This window comes from Mauremys mutica, chromosome 4, assembly GCF_020497125.1.
Source record: "Mauremys mutica isolate MM-2020 ecotype Southern chromosome 4, ASM2049712v1, whole genome shotgun sequence".
NCBI lineage: Eukaryota > Metazoa > Chordata > Testudines > Geoemydidae > Mauremys > Mauremys mutica.
Genome location: NC_059075.1, coordinates 92356758 through 92378263, shown reverse-complemented (window position 1 = coordinate 92378263; position 21506 = coordinate 92356758). Strand labels below are relative to the sequence as shown.

Sequence of the window (21506 nt, the reverse complement as noted above, 5' to 3'; positions counted from 1 at the left end):
GTCCCCTCTTCCTCATCTCAGGCCAGGGAGAAGGGAAGGAGGAGGAGCAGAGAGCAGACTGACCTGTTGCTCACAGAAGAGAAAGGGAAGGAAGTAAAGAGGAGCCTCCTTGAACTGCTGTGCTCTTTCTGTTCCCTTTTTTCCCCTTGCCTCTTGGGAGAATAATGTCACATTGCTGAGTGGAGAGGGAGGAGAGCTCTGCCTCCTTCTTGCTGCATCCATGAGTGGCTGCTTTTCCCAAAAATGCAGGTAAGTGAGGAAAGAGCCAGCCAATCAAAAGGGTTTCCCATGAGGTTTGTTTTTTAAGAAATTTTATAAAAACAATAAGGAGTCTGGTGGCACCTTAAAGACTAACAGCTTTCGTGGGTAAAAAACCTCAAATTTTATGTCCTGCATCCGCAATGTGTTTTGACCTGGCGCACTAGAAGCATTGCAAGCCCTGGACAAGTTGTGAGGCATACTGCCTCAAATATTTTCCCTATGCAACAGACAATTCCTTCCACGCTGTGAAAAATCCACACTGGCATAATGGGTAACTTTCTGTTCAAAGAGGTCTGTTGGAATATTTTGAAATGTTAAACAATATTTGATTATTCTGATCCTTGGTGCAGACTGTTTTTAGAAGTAGTAATTGCTTCTCTTATCCACCCTTCCTTTTTTGTAATGGAAATGTAACATTACATCCAAACACAGCAAGACAACCTCTTATGTTAGTTTGGTGAGGTAGAAGTCTCTGAATGACAAACTGCTTGAACAGGAGGTATAATGACAAGCTATCCCAAAATGGCACACTTCATAACAAAGAGCACAACAGAACGTATACCATTATCTCAAGTATGTCCACTATCTAAAATGCATTATCATCAGAATGTCAAAATTCTAATAATAATAAAAGTTTCATGTTTATGTATGTCATGGAAGATATTTGAAGAACCCAACACTTCTTTTATGCTTTCTCAACCACCCGTCAGGAGTTAATGCAGCCTCAATCTCAAAAATGAATTTGTCTTTCAACACAAATATCGTATTTAATAAAAACAATTAGCTAGCAATTATTGTGCAATAAATTGTTAACAGTGTAGATTCTTATCTCAGAAAACCACACATATCCCTGCAGATCATGTAACTCATGTACTGTGCATGAACACAAGCACCAACAATCTGAAATAAGATTATGGCCTCAGGTATCTTTATGAAATATGTTTTTTAAGCACATGAATGCATAATATATTTAATGTACAAAGCAAAATTATAAACATCAAGTTTGAATGATACCATGGACATCTAGTCCATTGTATACTCAGTTTGATCGCTTATTTTAAAGAATTTCATGAAAGTTCTCACTTTGTTGAATAATCCTTCATATGCCAGCTTCTAGATTAGCTAATTTTACTTGATATAGTGGTTATAAACATCTCTAATAATATCTCATGACTAGTCTCGATTGCTATTTAATGTTCCAAAAATATTTAACACTCAACTTAAGTAAGCCATGCTCACTTTCTCATTTCTATTATAAGGAATTTAATACCACACAATTAAGTGGTTACCATGTTAGAAGGGGCTGCTGTAGGTTTGTTTGTTTTTTAAAAAGAGGATAGCAACATCTCTAGACAATGGTAGGGTAACAATTCTGATAGATTTAAAAAAAAAATCTATACAGAATCAAAAGAAAAGAAAAGAAATGAAAAGAGAAACTATTTTAAATTAGTCCCTTTCCAGAGACTTCATATCAAATACTATTATTAACTTTTTATTGCCATAACAATGCTAACAACAAAAACTCTTCAGCACTAATGAAAGTGAAATTCATGTATTTACTTTTACCTCTACTAAAATACCTCAGTCCTGATGTACAACAGCCGATCATGCTGTTGTGGTACTAAGCCTCTTTTGCACCAAGAATGCTAACTATCTCAAATTGAAAGGATTAGCCTAATTTACAAGAAAAATTTTTAGATGCAATTTAAATACTAGTGTTTATTTATTTATTTAAAGGCACTTCTATAGTACTCATCAAGTACTTATAGAACTCATCAATCTATTATCTCTATGTCTTGAATTAATTTAGTCTCCAGAGGCAAAAGCTAGCAAATTGAATCACACTAGCTGCCACTCCAGAGTTTCCCCGCAGTCTCATTTGTGGCAGATTTTGTATGTCCCCTAATTTCAGGAGCAAGTGCAGGGGACTTTATACTTTCAAGACAACAAGATTTTGTTGCAATAAACACTGTCTAGACATGGAGCCTTTTTCAGTATTGCTTTTCAGACTATAGCATTTTCTCCCAAGAAATGTTACTTTCTTACAGTTCATACAGCAAAGCATTCACAAGCAAAAAATATTTTAATATTTTATTTTTGACAAGTTTTTAGAGATTACCTTTAAAGGGTGTTAAAGAGAGTGCTAGCATATGGAGAGAGGATAGTTTTGATTAGCTACCTACTGTTCTTTCAACATCCAGCGAATTTAGCAGTTCTTAAGTAAACCTAATCAAAAAGTTAAGTGATTGAACTACAGATCAATCTTTAGGCAAGCTAAGATTAAAAAAGAACTTTCAGAACTTTTAGAAAGCAAAAGAGCCTTTTGTGGGTCAAATGAACCTGCCACCTTGCTCTGAAGCAGCAACAGTTCCTGCTTCTGTTGATGGAAAAATTAGATCCTTTAAAAAATCAATGGACATTTTCTAAGTCCTAATATTGCACAAGCTGCTCGAGATGGGAAATTGTATACTATCAGCCTAGGTAACAACACTGGAGACTCTTGTAGACCCCACTAAAACTAAAACTTCTAATGCTGAGGCCTCTACTCAGACACACAAGCAGAAAATTGATGTTATTTTTTTCCATGCATGTCTACAAAAGATAACAAAGCTCTCTGTCTAATAAACTTGAACTCTAGAAGAATCAAATCAAAGAAAAAATAAATGGTTTGACTCCCAGGGGGAGATGAAGGAGGTGATTTGACCTCCTTTCTTGAGCAGCTGATTCCTGACTTACTGAAAGCAGGAACAGTTCATTGAACAGGCCTGATGCATTGCAAGAAGATTGCTATTCAAGGATCATGAATAAATGCACACAAAAGCAATTAATTTTAAGTCGCTGAAACAGATATAAACATAATCATATCAGCAGCTAGACAGGTAGAGGAAGTGCTCTTAAAAAAGTCACTTGGTATTTTGTTCTTAACCAGACTGGTGGTACACGGAGCGCAGGAAAGCAAAAATTATCGTTATTACTCTCAAAAAGGATTTCAATGGGGTGGGGGGGGTAGAAATGGGACACTGATGCTGTGATTCTTCCCCAGGCTGTGAGGCACCTCACTACCACTTGCCCTTAGCATGAGGAAGCCTTGTCTGGGCCTCCAGGGGTCAGCTCCCCAAATGCATCCTCCCCAGGCAAAACAAGCACTCCCCTTTAGGCCTCCCAGACCCAGCTGTGACTCTACAGTATAGTGATTGGCACACTCCAACCTCCAAGTCCTCTAAGCCTTCCTCTGGAGTGTCCAGCCCCGGTCCACTTGACGCTTGCAATATTCATAGATTCACTGCTTCCAGTGAAACAGTACACCCAGCTTACCAGTTCCACCTCAGATCACTGCTCCAGGTAACACAAAACGCAGATATGTTTATTGTGAAATCAAATATAAGTTTATTTAACAAAACACAGAGATTCAGGTAGTAGCAAACAGAAGTATCGGGGACAAATGGGTACATATAAAATAAAATCAAAGCAGGCATTCTAGAGCTGAGACCTAATTAACAAGATACTCGTGTTTTAGAGCAGTGGTTTTCAAACTTTTCTTCTGGCGACCCACATGAAGAAAATTGTTAATGCCCATGACCCAACAGAGCTGGGGATGAAGGGTTTGGGGTGTGGGAGGGGCTCAGGACTGAGGCAAAGGGTTGGAGTGCGGGGGTGAGGGCCGCAGGGTGGGGCTGAGAATGAGTGGTTGAGGGTGTGGGAGGGGGCTTTGGGGTGGGGAAGGGGGTTGGGTACAGGAGGAGGGTCAGGGCTCTGGGCTGGGAGTGCAGGCTCTGGGGTGGGGACGGGGATGGAGGGTTTGGGGTGCAGGAAGGGGTTCTGAGTTGGGGGGCTCAGGGCTGGGGAAGGGGATTGAGGCACAGGGTTGGGGCACAGGCTTACCTGGGGCAGCTCCCGGTCAGCAGCGCAGCAGGGGTGCTAAGGCAGGCTTCCTGCCTGTCCCGGCACTGCGGACCGCACTGCACCCTGAAAGTGGCCAGCAGCAGGTCCAGCTCCTAGGCAGAGGCATGCAAGCAGCTCGGTGTGGCTCTCGCCGGCAGGCACAGACACTTCCCCCTCCAACCCAGCTCCCCCGGCTGGACGTGCAGTTTGAAAACCACTGTTTTAGAGTACTGCTCACCACAAATCCTTGCAGCTCTTTACAGCCAGCCTTGCCTGTGACCCTCCTTTCATGACACAAGCACACTGTCAGCTTGTCTCCTAGGTGAAGGACTCAGTGTGTTTCTTTGCACTCCAAGATATATCATGACAATCCTTAGATTTTATTCATAAACAGGACACCACCATGTTGTTTATTTCATTCTGCAGATTTCCTTTCTTGTAGATTTCACAATATCTTAGTTTGCACCTGGCTCAGTATGCAGCTAGGCATACAATAAACAATACACAAATGGCCAGACAGGGAGATAGGTGCTTGTTACCTCCTGTCTCAAAGGGACATTTTTAAGGTGTATCACCACCTGGTAACCTGCCTAAACTTCAAAACCTTAAGAACATAATTTTTAGAATAGCTACATTTTGCAGTGATGACGACGACCAGTGGGCTACTGGCTCTTGGTTGAGATCTCACATCATCCTGCAGTGACATATTATGCCAGAGGTCGGCAACCTTTCAGAAGTGGTGTGCAGAGTCTTCATTTATTCACTTTAATTTAAGGTTTCGCATGCCGGTAATACATTTTAACGTTTTTTAGAAGGTCTCTCTCTATAAGTCTATATATTAAATAACTAAACTACTGTTGTATGTAAAGTAAACAAGGTTTTCAAAATGTTTAAGAAGCTTCATTTAAAATTAAAATGTTGATCTTACGCCGCCGGCCTGCTCAGCCCTCTGTCGGCCTGGGGTTCCATTCACCTAGGCCGGCAGCAGGCTGAGAGGGGCCTGCGGTCAGGACTCCGGCTGGCAATGGGCCAGCAGCCAGAACCCCTGGCCGGCAGCGGGCTGAGCTGGTTCCGTCCGCTGGTTCCTGCCAGCCAGGGTCCCGGCTGCCAGCCCCACTCAGCCCGCCACTGGTCTGGGGTCCTGGCCCTGCCCACATAGAGTGGGTACCTACCTTCTCCCTGGTTCTGGCCCATTCTCTTTCTCTCTCTCTGCACTGAGCTGAGGGTGGGGGTGCACTGAGCACAGGGCTGGGGGTGAAGGAGCAGGCTGGGGGTTGGGGTGCAGAGTCTGGCCAGGAGCTAGAATGAGGGAGGGGGCTCAGGGTTGGGACAGGAGGTTTGGGTGTGGAGCGCTTGCCTGGGTAGCTCCCATTTGGTGCAAGGGGTGCAGGTGGAAATGGGGCGGGTGCAAGAGCTCTCGTTTGGTGCTCAGGGTGGGGATGTAGGAGTCAGGGCATAGGGTGTGGGGGGCTGGGTATGTGTGGGGAGTGCAGGAGTCAGGGCAGGGTGTGTGTGAGGGGGGTGCAGGAGTCATGGCAGAGGGCTAGGGGTGTATGAGGGGGGTGCAGGAGTCAGGGCGTGGGGGGCTGGGTATGTGTGGGGGATGCCAGAGTCAGGGCTGGGGTCATGGGGGTGGTGGTGCAGGGGCTGGGGTGTGAGGGGGGTGTAGGGGCCAGGGCAGAGGGCTGGGATCGGGGGGGTGCTCCCAGCCCCTTGCCCTGAGTGGCTCACGGCAGGGGGCTGGAGGGATACACCCTGATTCCACCCCCCTTCCCCAAGGCCCCGCTCCTGCCTCTTCTCCGCTTCCTTCCCGGTCTGAGCAGTGAGGGCACTGGGGCTCCTCTTCTCCACTCCCTTAAAAGGGCCATTGGCGGCAGGGAGGGATAGGAGGCAGGGCACAAAGCAGCACGCTGGGGGAAGAGGCAGGGGAGGGGGAAGCTTGGCTGCCGGCAGAGCCTGCCCTACAGCAGCAGTCGGCAGGACCAAGCTTGCTTCTGCCCCCGGCCCTGCCAGAGAGAGCAGTAGGCTGGGGGGTGGAGAAGAGTGGGCTGGGCCGGGCAGGATTTTTAATGGCACGCTGCTGTCTGCTGGAGTCCTGGCCATCAGCCCCGCTCAGCCCACTGCCGGGATTCTGCAGCAGGCTGAACAGGGCCAGCAGCGGCCACAGTGTGCCATTAAAAAAAATCGTCTCGCATGCCATCTTTGGCACGCGTGCCATAGGTTGCTGACCCCTATATTATGCATATATCTGACCCAGGGATCCCTATAAAACTTTATGTACCGTTGGGCCCTTTGCCAGTTGGCACCAAGGGGTCCCTGTATTATAGATGCCTCTGTCCTCTTCCCCGAAAAACGAAGGCTGCTAACAAAATTTACTAAAGACTCTCAATCTCTAGGAAAAATATTGAGAAACTTGATTCTGACTAATCTAATTAGAAATACTGTTCTCTCTAAATTATAGCAGATATGTAAGTTATTTGTAAATTGAGGTGTACTTTACAACTCATTTTTCTTTAGCCAATATATCTGCCTTTATTTTAATCTCTATGCATATAAATTCAGCTTGTTTGTATTGACTATTGATATTTAATGCCCAGAATGAAAATATGCTAATAAAGATATCTGTCCTTATCTATAACCTGTGTTTATTCAGTGTCCCTGAGAATATTACTTGAGGACATTACTCGAACATAATATAGACGATGCTTAGGACAGAAGGAAGATCACATGACTATTTAACCAGTATGAACTTGAACTGTTTACTGTAACAGTAACACAATTCAGCATCATTTGCTATACTCTGGGTACTGATTTTAGTGTTACTGAATTTTTATTTATCTGCATCATGGCAATGGTCCATCTAGCTCAGTATCCTGCCTGCTAACAGTGGCCAGTGCCAGATGCTCCAGAGGGAATGAACAAAACAGGGCAATTAGCAAGTGATTCATCCTCTGCAGTCCAGTCCCAGATTTGGGCAGTTACAGGTTTAGGGATCCTCAGATCATGGGGTTGCATCCCTGAACATCTTGGCTACTAGGCATCAATGGACCCATCCTCCACGAACCCAATTCTTTTTTTAAAGCCAGTTATATTTTTGGCCTTCACACCATCCCCCGACAAGAAGTTCCACAGGTTGACTATGTGTTGACTGAAGAACTACTTCCTATTGCTTGTTTTAAATATATTGCCTATTAATTTAATTGGGTGACTCCTGGTTCTTGTGTTATGTGAACTATAAATAACACTTCCTTATTCACTTTCTCCACTCCATTCAAGATTCTATAGACCTGTATCAAATCCCCCACTTAGTTGTCTCTCTTCTAAATTGAAGAGTCCTAGTAGTCTTAATCTCTCCTCATATGGAAGCTGTTCCATACCACTAATCATTTCTGTTGCCCTTCTCTGCCTCTCCCTTTAAAAAAAAAAAAAAAAGATGGAGTGACCACAACTGCACACAGTATTCAAATGCGGGTTTACCATGGATTTATATAGTGGCATGATGATATTTTCTGTCTTATTATCTAGCCCTTTCCTAATGGTCTCTAACATTCTGTTGGGGTTTTTTTTGTTTTGTTTTTTTGACTACTATTGCACATTGAGCAGATGTTTTCAGAGAACTATCCACAAAGATTCCCAGATCTTTTTCTTGAATGGTAACAGCTAATTTAAACCCCATCATTTTGTATGTATAGTTCGGGTGTGTTCCAAGGTGTATTTCTTTGCACTTTTCAACCCTGAATTTCATCTGCCATTTTGTTGCCAGTCACTGCCTTTATTGAGTTCCCTTTGTAACTCTTTACAGTCAGCTTTGGACTTCAACTATCTTGTGTAATTCTGTGTCCTCTACAAACTTTTTCCAGTTTTATGAATATGTTGAACAGCACTGGTCCCAGTGCAGATCCTTGGTGGTCCCACTATTTACCTCTCTCCACTGTGAAAACTGACCATTTATTCCTAGCCTTTTTTTCCTACCTTTTAGCCAGCTACTGATCCATGAGAAGACCTTCCCTCTTATCCCATGACCGCTTACTTTGCTTAAGAGCCTTTGGTGAGGGACCCTGTCAAAAGTCCAAGTACATTATATCCACTGGATCACCCTTATCCGTGTGCTTGCTGACACCCTCAAAGAATTCTAATAGATTGATGAGGCATGATTTCCCTTTACAAAAGCTATGCTGACTCTTCCCCAACATATCGTGTCCATCAACATGTCCCATAATTTTGTTCATTACTATAGTTTCAACCAATTTGCCTACTACTGAAGTTAGGCTTACCAGATTGTAATTGCCAGGATTGCCCCTAGAACCTTTTTTTAAAATCGGCATTACATTTGCTACCCTCCAGCTAACTGGTATAGAGGCTGATTTAAGCAATGAATTACATACCACCAATGGTAGTTCTGCAATTTCATATTTGAGTTCCTTCAGAAAACTTGGATAAACACCATCTGATCTTGGTGACTTATTACTGTTTAACTTATCAATGTGCCAAAATCTCCTCCAAATCCTCTGCAGTGACAACCATTTCAAAGAATTCATTTAGCTCAGTGATACTCAGATTGAGGCTCAGGAGCCATAAGTTGCTGTTTAATATGTCTCCTGTGACTCTCTGCAGCACATGATATTAAAACACTGTGTGATTTCATTATTAACCCATCAGGATGTTTTGACTATCTTATTAACCAAATGTAGAATACTTGGGCCGTCATTTTGATGTGAGGAAAAAATTTAATTAAGTCTCACAGCAAAATGACCACAGTAGTGTGAATTTGTTATTTAATTTACTATATCTATCTCTATATAGAAATGTATATATAATTTTGCAGTCATTTTGTTGTGAGAATTATATACATTACTCTCACAGTAAAATGACTGCAAAATTTATATATATTTCTATATAGAGATAGATAGATAGATATAATAAATTAAATAATGAATTCACACTACTGTGGCTTTTTTGGGTAATCTTGATTGCTAATTTGGCTCCTGAGCCACTGAGTATCAGTGATTTAGCTTCTCCACAGTGGCCTTGTCTGAATGCTCCTTTAGCAGTTTGGTTGTTTAGTGTCCCCACTGATTGTTTGGCAGACTTTCTGCTTCTGATTTTTTTTTATGTATTTATTTTATTGCTGTTGGTTTTTGTGACTCTTGCTAGTTGCTCTTCATAGCCTTTTTAGGCCTAATTACACTTTTACACTTGACTTGCCAGAGTTTATGATCCTTTCTGTTTTCCTCAGTAGGATCTGACTTCTGATTTTTAAAGCATATCTTTGTGTATCTCACCATCTCTTTTACTGTTTGAGCCATGTTGGCATTTTTTGGTCCTCTTGCTGTTAGAATTAATTTATTTATTTGGCTAGATATGCATTCAGTGATCTATTACAGCATAACTTATAATCATTGTCTCCTGGGCTAATACACCTCTGCTTTCAACTTTAGAGTTTATTAGTCCAGGCAATGTTATAACCTCAAATAGTCCCCACTTTCAATTATCCTGCACAACTATGGAGAGTATGTTTGAAATGCCTGTGAGTTGTATGGAACATTTTTGTGACATTTTCACCATTTCCTAGCTCTCAATCACTCAGATGTGAACTTCCAATAAAAAGAAGTTTAGTAGTACAGCTTATCTATGTATGCATGGATTGGGTGAATACAGAGCCAAATTCCATAATTTATGTGGGTTTGTTTTGTTTTATAGTGAATATATTTTGTATTTTAAAAAGCAAAACAACACTTTCAAAGCTAAAAAGGAAAGAGTCTTCCTTTTATTTTGTTTTTCTTATGGCTGAATTCTTTGACTAAAAAAAAGTGCATAGTAACTGAAGGCCAAGGTATTCTTACAGCTACTAAGTATTTTAATACTTGAATGCAAGTGCTGGCTTGTCTGCTTAAGATAAAAACCACCTACAGAGTTCTTAATAGCAAAGACAATTACAATGCCATTTTCATGAAATTAGTTCAAATACATTTTGAACTATATATTTGAAAATAATTTATATCTGTATGACTAATTTTAAACTTCAGTATTCGTGATCTCGAAAGGTGAGTTTGAACTTTTGACCTTATTGGCTTCTTTTTGGTGTATAAAAACAGTCTGAATTATTTTTTGTTGTTGTTAAACACACATTCAAAATTCAGTAAAGCTGGTCAAAATTTTCTAAATTTCAATAGAAAAAAAAAAGGGACACATTTTCCACAATTTTTGTAGCTGTTTTTCAATCAGCTCTAAAATTCAGGACTATCTACCCGGGAAGCAACTGGAAAAGTGGTGGGATTATAACATCAGAGAAACACTGAAAATTTATTAATTGAAAGAGAAGTAGTCATTTTTATCCAAGATTAAAATTCTGATTTCATTAAACCCTATTTAACAAATACCCAGACCCGTTCACTTAGGGCTGAGAAATCTCCCAAAGTTACCATCTTCAAGGTAAACAAACAAAAACAGGCAAAAGAAGACTAACTCCTGATATTTTCAAGTTAAAAAATAAGCATTATTTTATTTGGCTGGCATGTTGGGAAGAAGGTGATTGTCAGGCTCTTTTATACATCATTAATGAACAAACAAGGGCACAAATCTAGTTTGCTTTTATTTTGTAGTTTTCCTTTAAAGGTCACAGTTTATTTTAAAAAAGTTAAATTACAGTGTAGCTCCCTCTTCCACACCATCACCAACCACTGCAAGGGGAGAACTTCCAGTCTCTTCCCTTCCCATCCTCGCTGCTGGAAAAGAACAGAAAGCTTCCAAGTAACTTCCTTTCACCTCTTCCAATTTTTGCAACCTCTCCCTCAGATCATACTGGTACCTCTGCTGCTGTCCACAGCTTTCCTAAGTGGCAGGTGATGGCAAGATCTGACTCGTTTCACTGCTACCAATAGCTATTCTGAATATTAGTTGTGACACTGACCAGAGTATCATATATCTTACTCTGCAGCCATCTGGAACCTTGAGAGCCCTACTGACAATTACTGTTGGGGAAGAATGACTACTTTCTTCCTTCCCCCCCAAAACTAGTATTGCAACACAGTGAAATAAGACTCCAGCCAGTTTAATTGCTGCTGTTCAAAACTCCATTGGGCAGCTGTGAAATTGATGAGATCATGGCAATTCCTGTTTACTGCTAATTTAGTTTAGAAAGTTGCATATTCAGTCTGATCCACATTGGGGCATTAGTTCTCAAAGGAGAACAATGGCATATAATGAATCATGGACATCACTTCCTGAAGCACCAAAGCTTGAGAACGCGATTAAAAAAATAATTGTGATTAATCGCGCTGTTAAACAACAATACCATTTATTTTAAATATTTTTGGACATTTACTACATTTTTTAAAATATTAATTTCAATTACAACAAAATACAAAGTGTACAGTAATCACTTTATATTTATTTTTTATTACAAATATTTGCACTGTAAAAAAAGTTATATTTTTCAATTTACCTCATACAAGTACTGTAATACAATCTTTGTCATGAAAGTCGAACTTATAAATGTAGAATTATTTACAAAAAACGGCATTCAAAAATAAAACAATGTAAAATTTTAGACCGTACAAGTCCGCTCAGTCCTACTTCTTGGTGAGCCAATCACTCAGACAAACAAGGTTGGTTACAATTTGCTGCCTGCTTCTTGTTTACAATGTCACCTGAAAGTGAGAACAGGCATTCCTTAGCAATTGGCAGAATAAGATGTTGGACTGAGTGGACTTGTAGGTGCTAAAGTTTTACGCTGTTTTGGTTTTGAGTGCAGTTATGTAACCAAAAAAAAAAATCTGCATTTGTAAGTTACACTTTCAGGATAAAGAGATTGTACTTCAGTACTTGTATGAGGTGAATTGAAAAATACTATTTCTTTTATCATTTTTACAGTGCATATAACTGTAATAAAAATAATATAAAGTGAGCACTGTGCTCTTTGTATTCTGCGTTGTAATTGAAATCAATATTGAAAATGTAGAAAAACATCCACAAATATTTAATAAATTTCAGTTGGTATTCTATTGTTATAAGTGCAATTAATCGCAATTAATTTTTTTAATTGCGATTAATTTTTTTTAGTTAATTCCATGAGTTACCTGCGATTAATTGACAGCCCTATTTTATTACCATGTCATTTTATTATCTTCTGCACTTTCTCCATCAATTATCTCTTCTTTCCACCCCAGGATAACAACTATGATGTCATTAATAAATAATACTTGGCCCTTATACAGAACTTTTTACTCATATTGCCAAGCGCTGCACAAGGGAGGGTTCAAAGATCAGTTCCCCCAAAATTTATTACTAATATGTTCATTATTAAAAATATACTTTTGGAATTGTGCTCTATGGAAAATAGCATAACGACTGAGGCCTATTTTACTATGGCTGGCGTGCATATGCTTGCATAAAATTATATTAGTGAAATATATCAGTAAAATTTTATTTAAAATTATATTTTAAAAGCATACCATTAGCTCATGAATAGGATTAATCCTATTAGCATTTTATTAAAAATAAAATGAATTTCAGCAATTGAGACTGTGACGCTAGCAAATCGGGTGCCAGCTCAGGTCACAACCCCAGGCCAATTCAGTTGGGTGTTAGTATAGATCAAAGTGCGTTCAGATGTTTAAACTTCATGAAAACTAGTGGAATGATACTTGTATTGTTTTCACTTAACTGTTCCTGTCATAATGTAACAGCAAACATTACCCTGTAACTAAATAACCCATCAAAGAAATCTTGTGAAATGCTTATGAAGGACCTAAAGACTTAACAGAAAATGCTAATTTCAAAGTAAATGGCCATTATGTATAATGGTCGGAGATCAAAATACTAAGTGCATTCCTCACACACCATCATCAAAAAACAATCCCAGGTAGGTAGAGACACTGTCAGCTTGCTTACTGATTGAGATACTATAAAGATGGGTTCAAGAAAAGATTCACTCTCTCTGAACAATCTGGACTCTTACAGAGACGTGTGCCAGACGCAAAGTTGAGATTTCCCAGAAACAATCTGGGTACCATGAAAGGACTTTTGAGAAACAGGCAGTTTATTACATAACTGCCACCATTTGGAGTTACAAACTGTGATTCACCTGTACATGTATTTTACCTGCCATAGCCTTTTAATAACGCTCATTTTTTTTCCTTAGCTAATAAACCTATAGTTAGTTCACTATATAATTGGCTGTCAGTGTTGTCTTTGGTGAAAGATCTGAAGTACTAATTGATCTGGTAAATGACTAGTCTCTTGGGACTCGGATAAACCTGGTGTAGTGTGATTTTTAAGTGTTCAAGTGATCTTTTTTATCAGAAAGTTCACTTTGCTTGGGTGGCAAGATAGACTGGAGAGTCTAAGGGGACGACTGTCTGTGACTACATGACAAGACTGGTATAGTGATCCAGAAGTTCACATTTGTTACTGGCTTGATGAAATCTAATTATAGAACATATCACCAGTGTGGGATATCTGCCCTTGTTTTCAGACAGTCTGCCCCGACGTAGGCACTCAGTCATGAGCCACTCCAGAGAGCATGACAGCATGAGATACTTAAAAAATATATATATATATTGTATCATGGTGCCATAACTTGTCTTGAGCGGACACAACTGAACACTAATGTCAAAATACCAATCCATAGGAAAGTTTTGCATTTTATTTCTTAATGTACATTTTATATTCTAATTATATGGAAATACTGTGTTAATGCAACTTAACCACAGAAGAGTCAGGATGTACACATTTATGTTTCCTGGATCAATTGTAACTTAGTCACTTTAAGCATAAACACTTTGCATTTAATAATTCCTTTCATCATAAAGCAGAATCTCAAAGCATTTTACAAACAGTTACTTAACCCTCATAACACCCTGTGAAGTATTACATGGGGAAACCAAGACAGTCACAAAAAGCTAAATTTTCAGAAGAGGTCAGCACCCACAATTGGGATCAGATTTTCAAGGGCTTAGATCCTATATAGGCACCTAAATAAAGGTCAGATTTTCAAGATTTTATGTAGCAGCTCCCATTGTGATACTCGTGGCTAGATTTTCAAAAGAGCTCAGAACATAACATACTGAGCTTTTTTGAAAACCTGGCCCTTAGTGACTCAGCCAACACCCTACTACACATCAGGAGCAAAGCCAGGAGTAGAACCAGTACTTAAATTCCTCACTTATGACCACAAGGCAATTCTTGTTCCCTATATTAAATGTATATAATAAAACTGCTATTGCCTACATATGTACATGCAACAGCTCTGAGTAATGACTGGTGTGGAAGTCAATGGAAAGCCCCATGACAGCACAAGGGTCTGCTCCCACATATCCAGTTGGAGGATCTCGCCCTCAATTTTTTTTTTTTTAATTTTCCTTAAATCTACATCTCAAACTTAATGTGGCATTAACAGGATGAGTTCGTTTGATTTTTGCAATTCCTGGTCCTTAAAAGAAAAAACATCCCAGGACATTCATATAAGACTATGTAGCATTTAGTTGAGTATATAATCATTCAAATAAAATCAGTTGTGGTTGTTTCACTATAGCTCTATCAGGAAGTTGTGCACTGCTCCAAAGCTACAGAAAAATGATGGCACCCAATTTTAAGAAAAAAATAACTTTACTATATAAAACAAATTCCTTAAATATGCCAGAAACACTAGTCTTCATTTAGGATTTAATATGTCTTAAACCTGACGTCTAAAACAAAAACAATTAGCATTTTAAGAGTACAAAAATAAAATTTAAACAACTGCCTTAACTGGTATAAAATTTTGAATCTCTTAAAGAAAAACATCACAGTGGGAGTTTCAGGGGAAAAAGATCAGAGGAAAACCCTAGCACTCTGGGGGGGACTGGCTGGCTCAGATGATTGGTAACTTCCAGGTTACTAGTTTCAGTAAGGACTAAAGGTGGTTGACAAATAATGGCTATTTGAAAGCCTATGAGAAGCAGGAAGCCTCAGAAGCTCACTTTGACTGGGGGGAAGAGGGATGCACTGAGCAGGGAGAGTCAGGGGCAGTGGGGCAATGTCAAGATGTCAGGGATAGGATGGGGTATGGTTCCTACCTGCTCCCCAGACCAGTCTCAAGCACTGAGGTGGCCATTCCAGAACTTCAGAGTCCTGCTCTCACTACCCCCTCCCCTTGCACACAGCTTACAACGAACAAGCACTGAAGCAGAAATATAGATCAGCCTCCACAATATTTCCATTGCAGGGGTGCTTACCCCCAAAATGTCATGGTTCTACTGCCCCGATGAGAAGTCAGTTTGGTAGTATCATTATTCCTGTTGCCAGTAGACAAGTGACCACAAACCTAAAGAGCCCCACTTCTAAATGGTGCCCATGGCAGTCTCAACAGAGAGTCCAATAACTGGATGGATATAGAAAACAAATTATCTTCCAATTCTTAGCAGTGGTCTTTTCAGATCAGGAATGAGCCACACTGGTGAGTCTGCATGGAGAAGCTTGCATTGCTGTGAGCTATGCTGTATCTGTTCTCTAGATAAACAGAAGCCCTCAATCTCCAGAGTTGTCAAGTCAACACTACATTCACACACGCACACAAATTCAGACATAAAAGTTAATCTCCCCCCACTAGAAAGTTCATGAAGACCGGGACATGGTTTATCATGGAAGAACACTCTCAACCACAACTAGTATTAAACTTTAGGCAACACAATCTCAAATGCCTGAGAAGGGGCCAACGGTGCCACATGATCCTGAAGTTCAGAGGACACAACTGATTTTCATGGCCTGGCCCATATCTTTGAAACCTTTCAGGATAGCTAAGGAAACCCCACAGCTATTTTAAATGTCTCAGCACTGTGTCTGTAACAAATTACACAAGAAGTGATATTCTTTTCCACTCACTGACTACTGAAACAGCAAATAAACCTGGAGTCAGAAGATCCCATGGAAGATGTGGAGAGGAGAAGTCTAGAGTAAGGAAAGTAGATGAGAAATTGTACATTCTTTGTACAAACTTTGACATCATTTAAAATTCAATAGTTGTAGGTGTTTTTACCTAATGAAAGCAGTGATCTTTCTAAATCCACCCTCCTTCCTAATAGCCCATCCTGCCAGTTTCATCAGAATGCTCCAAAACAAACAAAGGCTAGGCAAAAAAGGCAGAAGAAACAAACAAAGAAAGCGAAAGGGCAGCTGCTCTGGCCTGTAATACAGAAAGGGATTAATTTTTCAAAGAAGCAGGAAGGAAGAAGAAAAAAAGACCCAAAAACATTTAGGAACTGAATGTCTTTTTGCACTGGTAAAAGGATATGTAGCCTGTCTCCTCTAGAAGCATTTGTTTCAGGAACCTATTCAGTGGCCTGTGTGAAGTGTTCATATTCTTATGGACAAAGGCCCACCCCAGAAATAAAAACTGGCATCTTCGTAGGTACTCTAAAGAGAGGTCAAGGACTGAACTAGCATGGAGACTGAGGCTATGTCTACAGTGCACTTTCGACAGTAAAATTTTTGTCTGTCACGGCTGTGAAAAAAAAAATCCCCCTGACCAACAAAAGTTTTACCCACAAAAAGCACCAGTGTGAACAGCGCTTTGTCAGTGGGAGATGCTCTCATTGGGGGTAGTTTTATTTTGTTGGCAGGAGAGAGCTCAGAAAGAGCAGCTAACTGCGTACCTTACAACAGCACTGCTATAGCAGCACAGCTGTGTGGCTGGAAGGTGCACAGTATAGACCAGGGGTCGGCAACCTTTCAGAAGTGGTGTGCCGAATCTTCATTTATTCACTCTGATTTAAGGTTTTCTATAAGTCTATATATATTGTTGTACGTAAAGTATATAAGGCTTTTAAAATGTTTAAGAAGCTTCATTTAAAATTAAATTAAAAGGCAGAGCCCCCCGGAACGGTGGCCAGGACCCGGGCAGTGTGAGTGCCACTGAAAATCAGCTCACGTGCCACCTTTGGCACACGTGCCATAGGTTGCCTACCCCTGATATAGGCATAATCTGAATTACTGTCTTACATTTAGAAGTTCTCCCTGCAATTCAGGACTTGGTGGGGCACAACGAGGTATAACACTCCCCTTTTACATCTACACTGCATTCTTCTTTCAGCAGTGTGTAGAGTAGGTATTTGTTAGCCGCTCTAGCACGGGTTTAAGTAGTAGTGTAGAACAGCTTAGTAAGTGAGGTACAGACACTCCTGAAGGCTGTGGGTATGTACCCGAGTACATATCCTACACAACTCTTTGCTCGCCCAAATCACGTCTTCCTGTCTACACTGCTGTTTTTAACTATGTAGTATCCGGCTACCTCCCAGCTGCTGAAGTCTTTTCCTGTGATGTGGAAAAGCTCCAGCAGTGAGCAAAGGCTCTGGCAGCTCCTGGCCGCTGGATCCCTTCCCCACTGCAGGTAAAGACTGGCAGCGGGGGAGGCTCTGGCCACTCTGTTGCAGGGAACGGCTCCAGCAGTGGGGATCAGTTTTTCCCCTCTACCTTCTTCCACCAGACCCTTTCCTCATGGCAATGAAAGTCTCTGGCAGCAGTGAGTTGCTGAAACCTTTCCCCGCTGCCTCCCCACTGCCAGAGCTTTTCACTGACATGTGTAGCTACATATACCATACACGCTGCAAAAAGTGGTGTGCAATGTAGATGTAGCCTTAGGCTTACTTTTAACCTGTCCTCTAAATAGTTTTATTTCAGTGTTTGCCACTGAAAATTGACATTAAATGTTGATTTATAAGAGAATTGGTATTCAAAGCTTTGGCTTGATGAATCCAATGTAATATAAAGATTCCTTTTTTGTTGCATAGTTCATTTTTAATTTCTAGCAAGCCCATTACACATCGGGATCTGTGGATAATTGAGGGCTTTGGGGTGAGAGAGCAGTTCAGTCTCCTTGCTACTTCAATCTTTGACCTTCTTGCTCACCCCTAGAAGCAGGCCTTCAAAAATAGTGGACAAACACCAGCAGGGCACTGTGGGGATTCTTACACTGTCTCTACCTAGGTTGAACTTGCAACATGAATAGTGTTAGACTTTAGTTTTAAGTGCTGTCAATAAGTTTGGCCAATATGACCTATTTTTAAATGTGCTTACAATGTTTATTTAATCATTTGTTTGTGTTTTTCTCTTAAGTGTTTAAAATATTCAGTTAAGAAAAAGGCTTTAGTTTCAGGCCTCTAAAATATCATTACACTATAAACAACACTTAAAACAAAAATAATATTAATAACTGACAAAATACCTCATTTGTTTATACCTTTCACAATAATTTAACTTGGTTAAATATATATTTTTATATTTGTGCTTATTTTAACATGTATTATTTATCTAGAGTTTGTATAATCTAGAATACAAAATAATATTTGCAAACCAATGAGTCTAGACCAGGGGTCGGCAACCGGTGGCTCGCGGCTCGCCAGGGTAAGCACCCTGGCGGGCCGGCCCGGTTTGTTTATCTGCCGCGTTGGCAAGTTCGGCCGATCGCGGCTCCCACTGGCCGCGGTTCGCGGTCCCAGGCCAATGCGGGAGGCAGGAAGTGGCGCGAGCCGAGGGATGTTCTGGCCGCGGCTTCCTGCCTCCCGCATTGGCCTGGGACCGCGAACCACGGCCAGTGGGAGCCGCGATCGGCCGAACTTGCCAACGCGGCAGATAAACAAACCGGGCCGGCCCGCCAGGGTGCTTACCCTGGCGAGCCGCGAGCCACCGGTTGCCGACCCCTGGTCTAGACTGTGACCTACGGCTACACTGAGTTGTTACAATATGGTGTCAGTCTTCATATGAGAAAAAAATGTGCAGATTAAAAATCCTTATAGATTTGTTGTTTTCAAATGTACTGTATATGCCAACAGCAAAGTGCTAAACCTCCATTTTGGTGAGTTCCAATATTCATTGTCACTGTATGTAACCTGAATAATTGAAGAGTTGCTATATAAACATGGAATGCATTAAATATGAGACTCTTGCAGGGAGAAGGGATGTAGACAGAGCAAGCTGTATTTTAAACCACTTAACAAGGGTGAGGTGAACCCTAAACTCCTCAATACAGGAAAACCCACTTTCAAAACCCAGGGAAAACCCATCCCATCACAGAAGGGGGAAGAGGAGAGGAAAAGGGAGATGTCAAGTTTAAGTGGCCAAATATTTGCACAGCAACAAGAGATTCCATTTTCATGTTATGCTTACACTAACACTGTATTTTGCCTTTATATACTACAGTAATTTGGAGCTGCACATATACCTAAGATAGACAGATAATAAAATAATAAGCAGCCAAACAGAGACTGACCACTTGGAAAATTTTAGGATTGGTATTTTTTTTAAGTTAACAAAGTTAACCTGAGTTATACAATATATAAGCAAACCTGACCCTATGAACTATTTTGTAAATAATATTTTTACTTTTAATTTTTTTCTCCCAGCTTTTTAAAAAAGGGGCTGAATCCTCTTGGACAAGTTTCTGCACAGAGGGAGCACTGCACTTCTGAAAATAGATATTTATAAGGAAAAGGAGACCCTGAACAACAGGAGAGTAATAAGAAGATGCTATAATCCAAAATAAAGGATGAAACAAAGCTGGGAGTATAGCGAAGAGGTTTGGGGTGAGATCATAAACACGGGAGCTCCCCATGGTGGTTTAGGATGAGGTCACCAGAAGCTCTCAATGTCCCAGCATTTGTAGCCTCGCAATTCAGGGGCTGCACCTACAAGACAGTATTGTTCTTGACACCGCATCTCTCATTAGTCCATGCCGTTAACAAATTGGACCACGCCTTCCACTGGGCCGCTTTTAATGTTGCCGTTTCGCAGTTTAATGCGCTGGGAGAATGTTACTCCTTTGTACAGATCGCGAAACACGTTCGCTATATTGGGCTTCCCTAGGAATCGCTGGAGGGAAACATGAACTCTTGAACCCTAGTTGCAGATTTAACACAGACCTTTGGAGAAGGGGGAAGCCAGCAACTTTCCCTGCTCAGGTTAGCCTCCCCCACTGACTGCTCAGAACCTGGTACAAACTCCAGCCCTGGGACCGCAGATTAGAGGAAAGGCGCCTCCTGCCAGCCTGCATCCACCCCCCGGGGCCCACTGCTGCGGGGGGAGAGAAAGAAAAGCTGCCCTGGCCATTGCGAACGTGCGTGGGCCGGGCCGCTGGGACGCCAGCCCGGATTCCAGCTCGCCCCCGCCAGCAGCGCGCCGTGGCCCAGTTACTGCCCCGCGGCCTTGCTCCTTACCGCCGGCCCCAGCTGCGCCCCAGAGCCCGGCTCCGTGCCCCGCGGCTCCCTCCTGCAGCCCCCACGCCCGGGAGGGCCCAGCCCCGGGGGACGCCCCTCGGGCCCTCCCCACCCGCGGGAAGTTCTTCTCCGCCCCGCCTGGCTCGCACCGCGCGGAGCAGGGCCCCCCCGGAGAGGTCGCCGCGGCCGGTGAGCCCCACGCCCCCATGCGGGGAAGGCCCCGTCTCAGTCCCCGGCCTTTCCTGGCGCAGCCCCCCGGCGGACCCTCCTTACCTGGGCTTGAGGCTGCCCGCGCCTCGCTCGTAGGCCCAGGCGGCGGTGGCGGCCGGCTGCGCGGCGGCGGCTGGAGCCAGCGGGTCGGCGAAGCTGGGAGTCGGCGGGTAGTTCCTGTCCATCATCGGGGCAGCGAGCGGGGCGCGGGGGCTGCGCTCGGGCGCTGTGTGCGGGGCGGCGGCAGCGGGCACCGAGCAGGGCGGGTGGGAGCGGCCCCCCCTTCCCTCATGCGGGGCGGGCAGCGCCGCGTCCCCCCGTCGCTCCGGGCCAGGCCGCCGAGCGCCTCCTCCCCCCGGCTCAGCGGCGGGCGGCGGGCGGCTCAGGGGAGCTGCTCACGGAGGAGGCGGTGGCAGGGGCTGCGAGCCGCCCAGGCGGAGACCCATGTCGGGCTGCTCCTTCCCAGGATGCACCTCCCCCTCCGCAGCTCACTGGGGCTGATGGGCTTCGGCTCCCGCGGCCAGGGGGCAAGGGAGGCCGGGGGTGGGGATTGCCTGGCGGGGCAGACACCGCAGGGCAGCGCAGGATGGGTCGGGGCAGGGCGTGGCTGTAATCTAGCCTCGGAGAAAGGGGGCGGCTTTAATCCCGGTTGAAAGGGGGCCGCAGCCTACCTCTAGGGGTGATCTGAAAATATGGTGGGGAGATGTAATCCGGATGGGGGGGTGGTAACCAGCCCCAGAGAGGGGCTTTAATCCAGCCCCAGAGAGGGGCTTTAATCCAGACCACGAATGCCAGGGGGTATTTAATCCGGTGTTGGGGGGGGTGATAATGCGGAGTCCCTTTGTGTGGGAGAGGGAGAGGAGTGCTAATCCCGGGGATTCCCGAGTCTCAGGCCGAATAGTGTCCCTCGGTGGCGGCCCAGACGGGGGAAGACTGAGCTTCATTAAGGGCTGAAACATAATTTTC

At 42.8% G+C, this 21506-nt stretch overlaps 1 protein-coding gene across 1 annotated transcript in view; it reads right to left on the bottom strand.

Annotated features, from left to right (window-relative positions):
* QSER1 (glutamine and serine rich 1) overlaps positions 1-20978 on the bottom strand; it is a 76857-nt gene extending 55879 nt beyond the window's left edge. Inside the window, exon 1 of the mRNA XM_045014991.1 lies at positions 20604-20978. Coding sequence (XP_044870926.1) covers positions 20604-20728 — 125 coding nt within the window. The 5' untranslated portion in view covers positions 20729-20978. The remainder of the gene's footprint in view (positions 1-20603) is intronic.
* Positions 20979-21506: the final 528 nt, after the last annotated feature.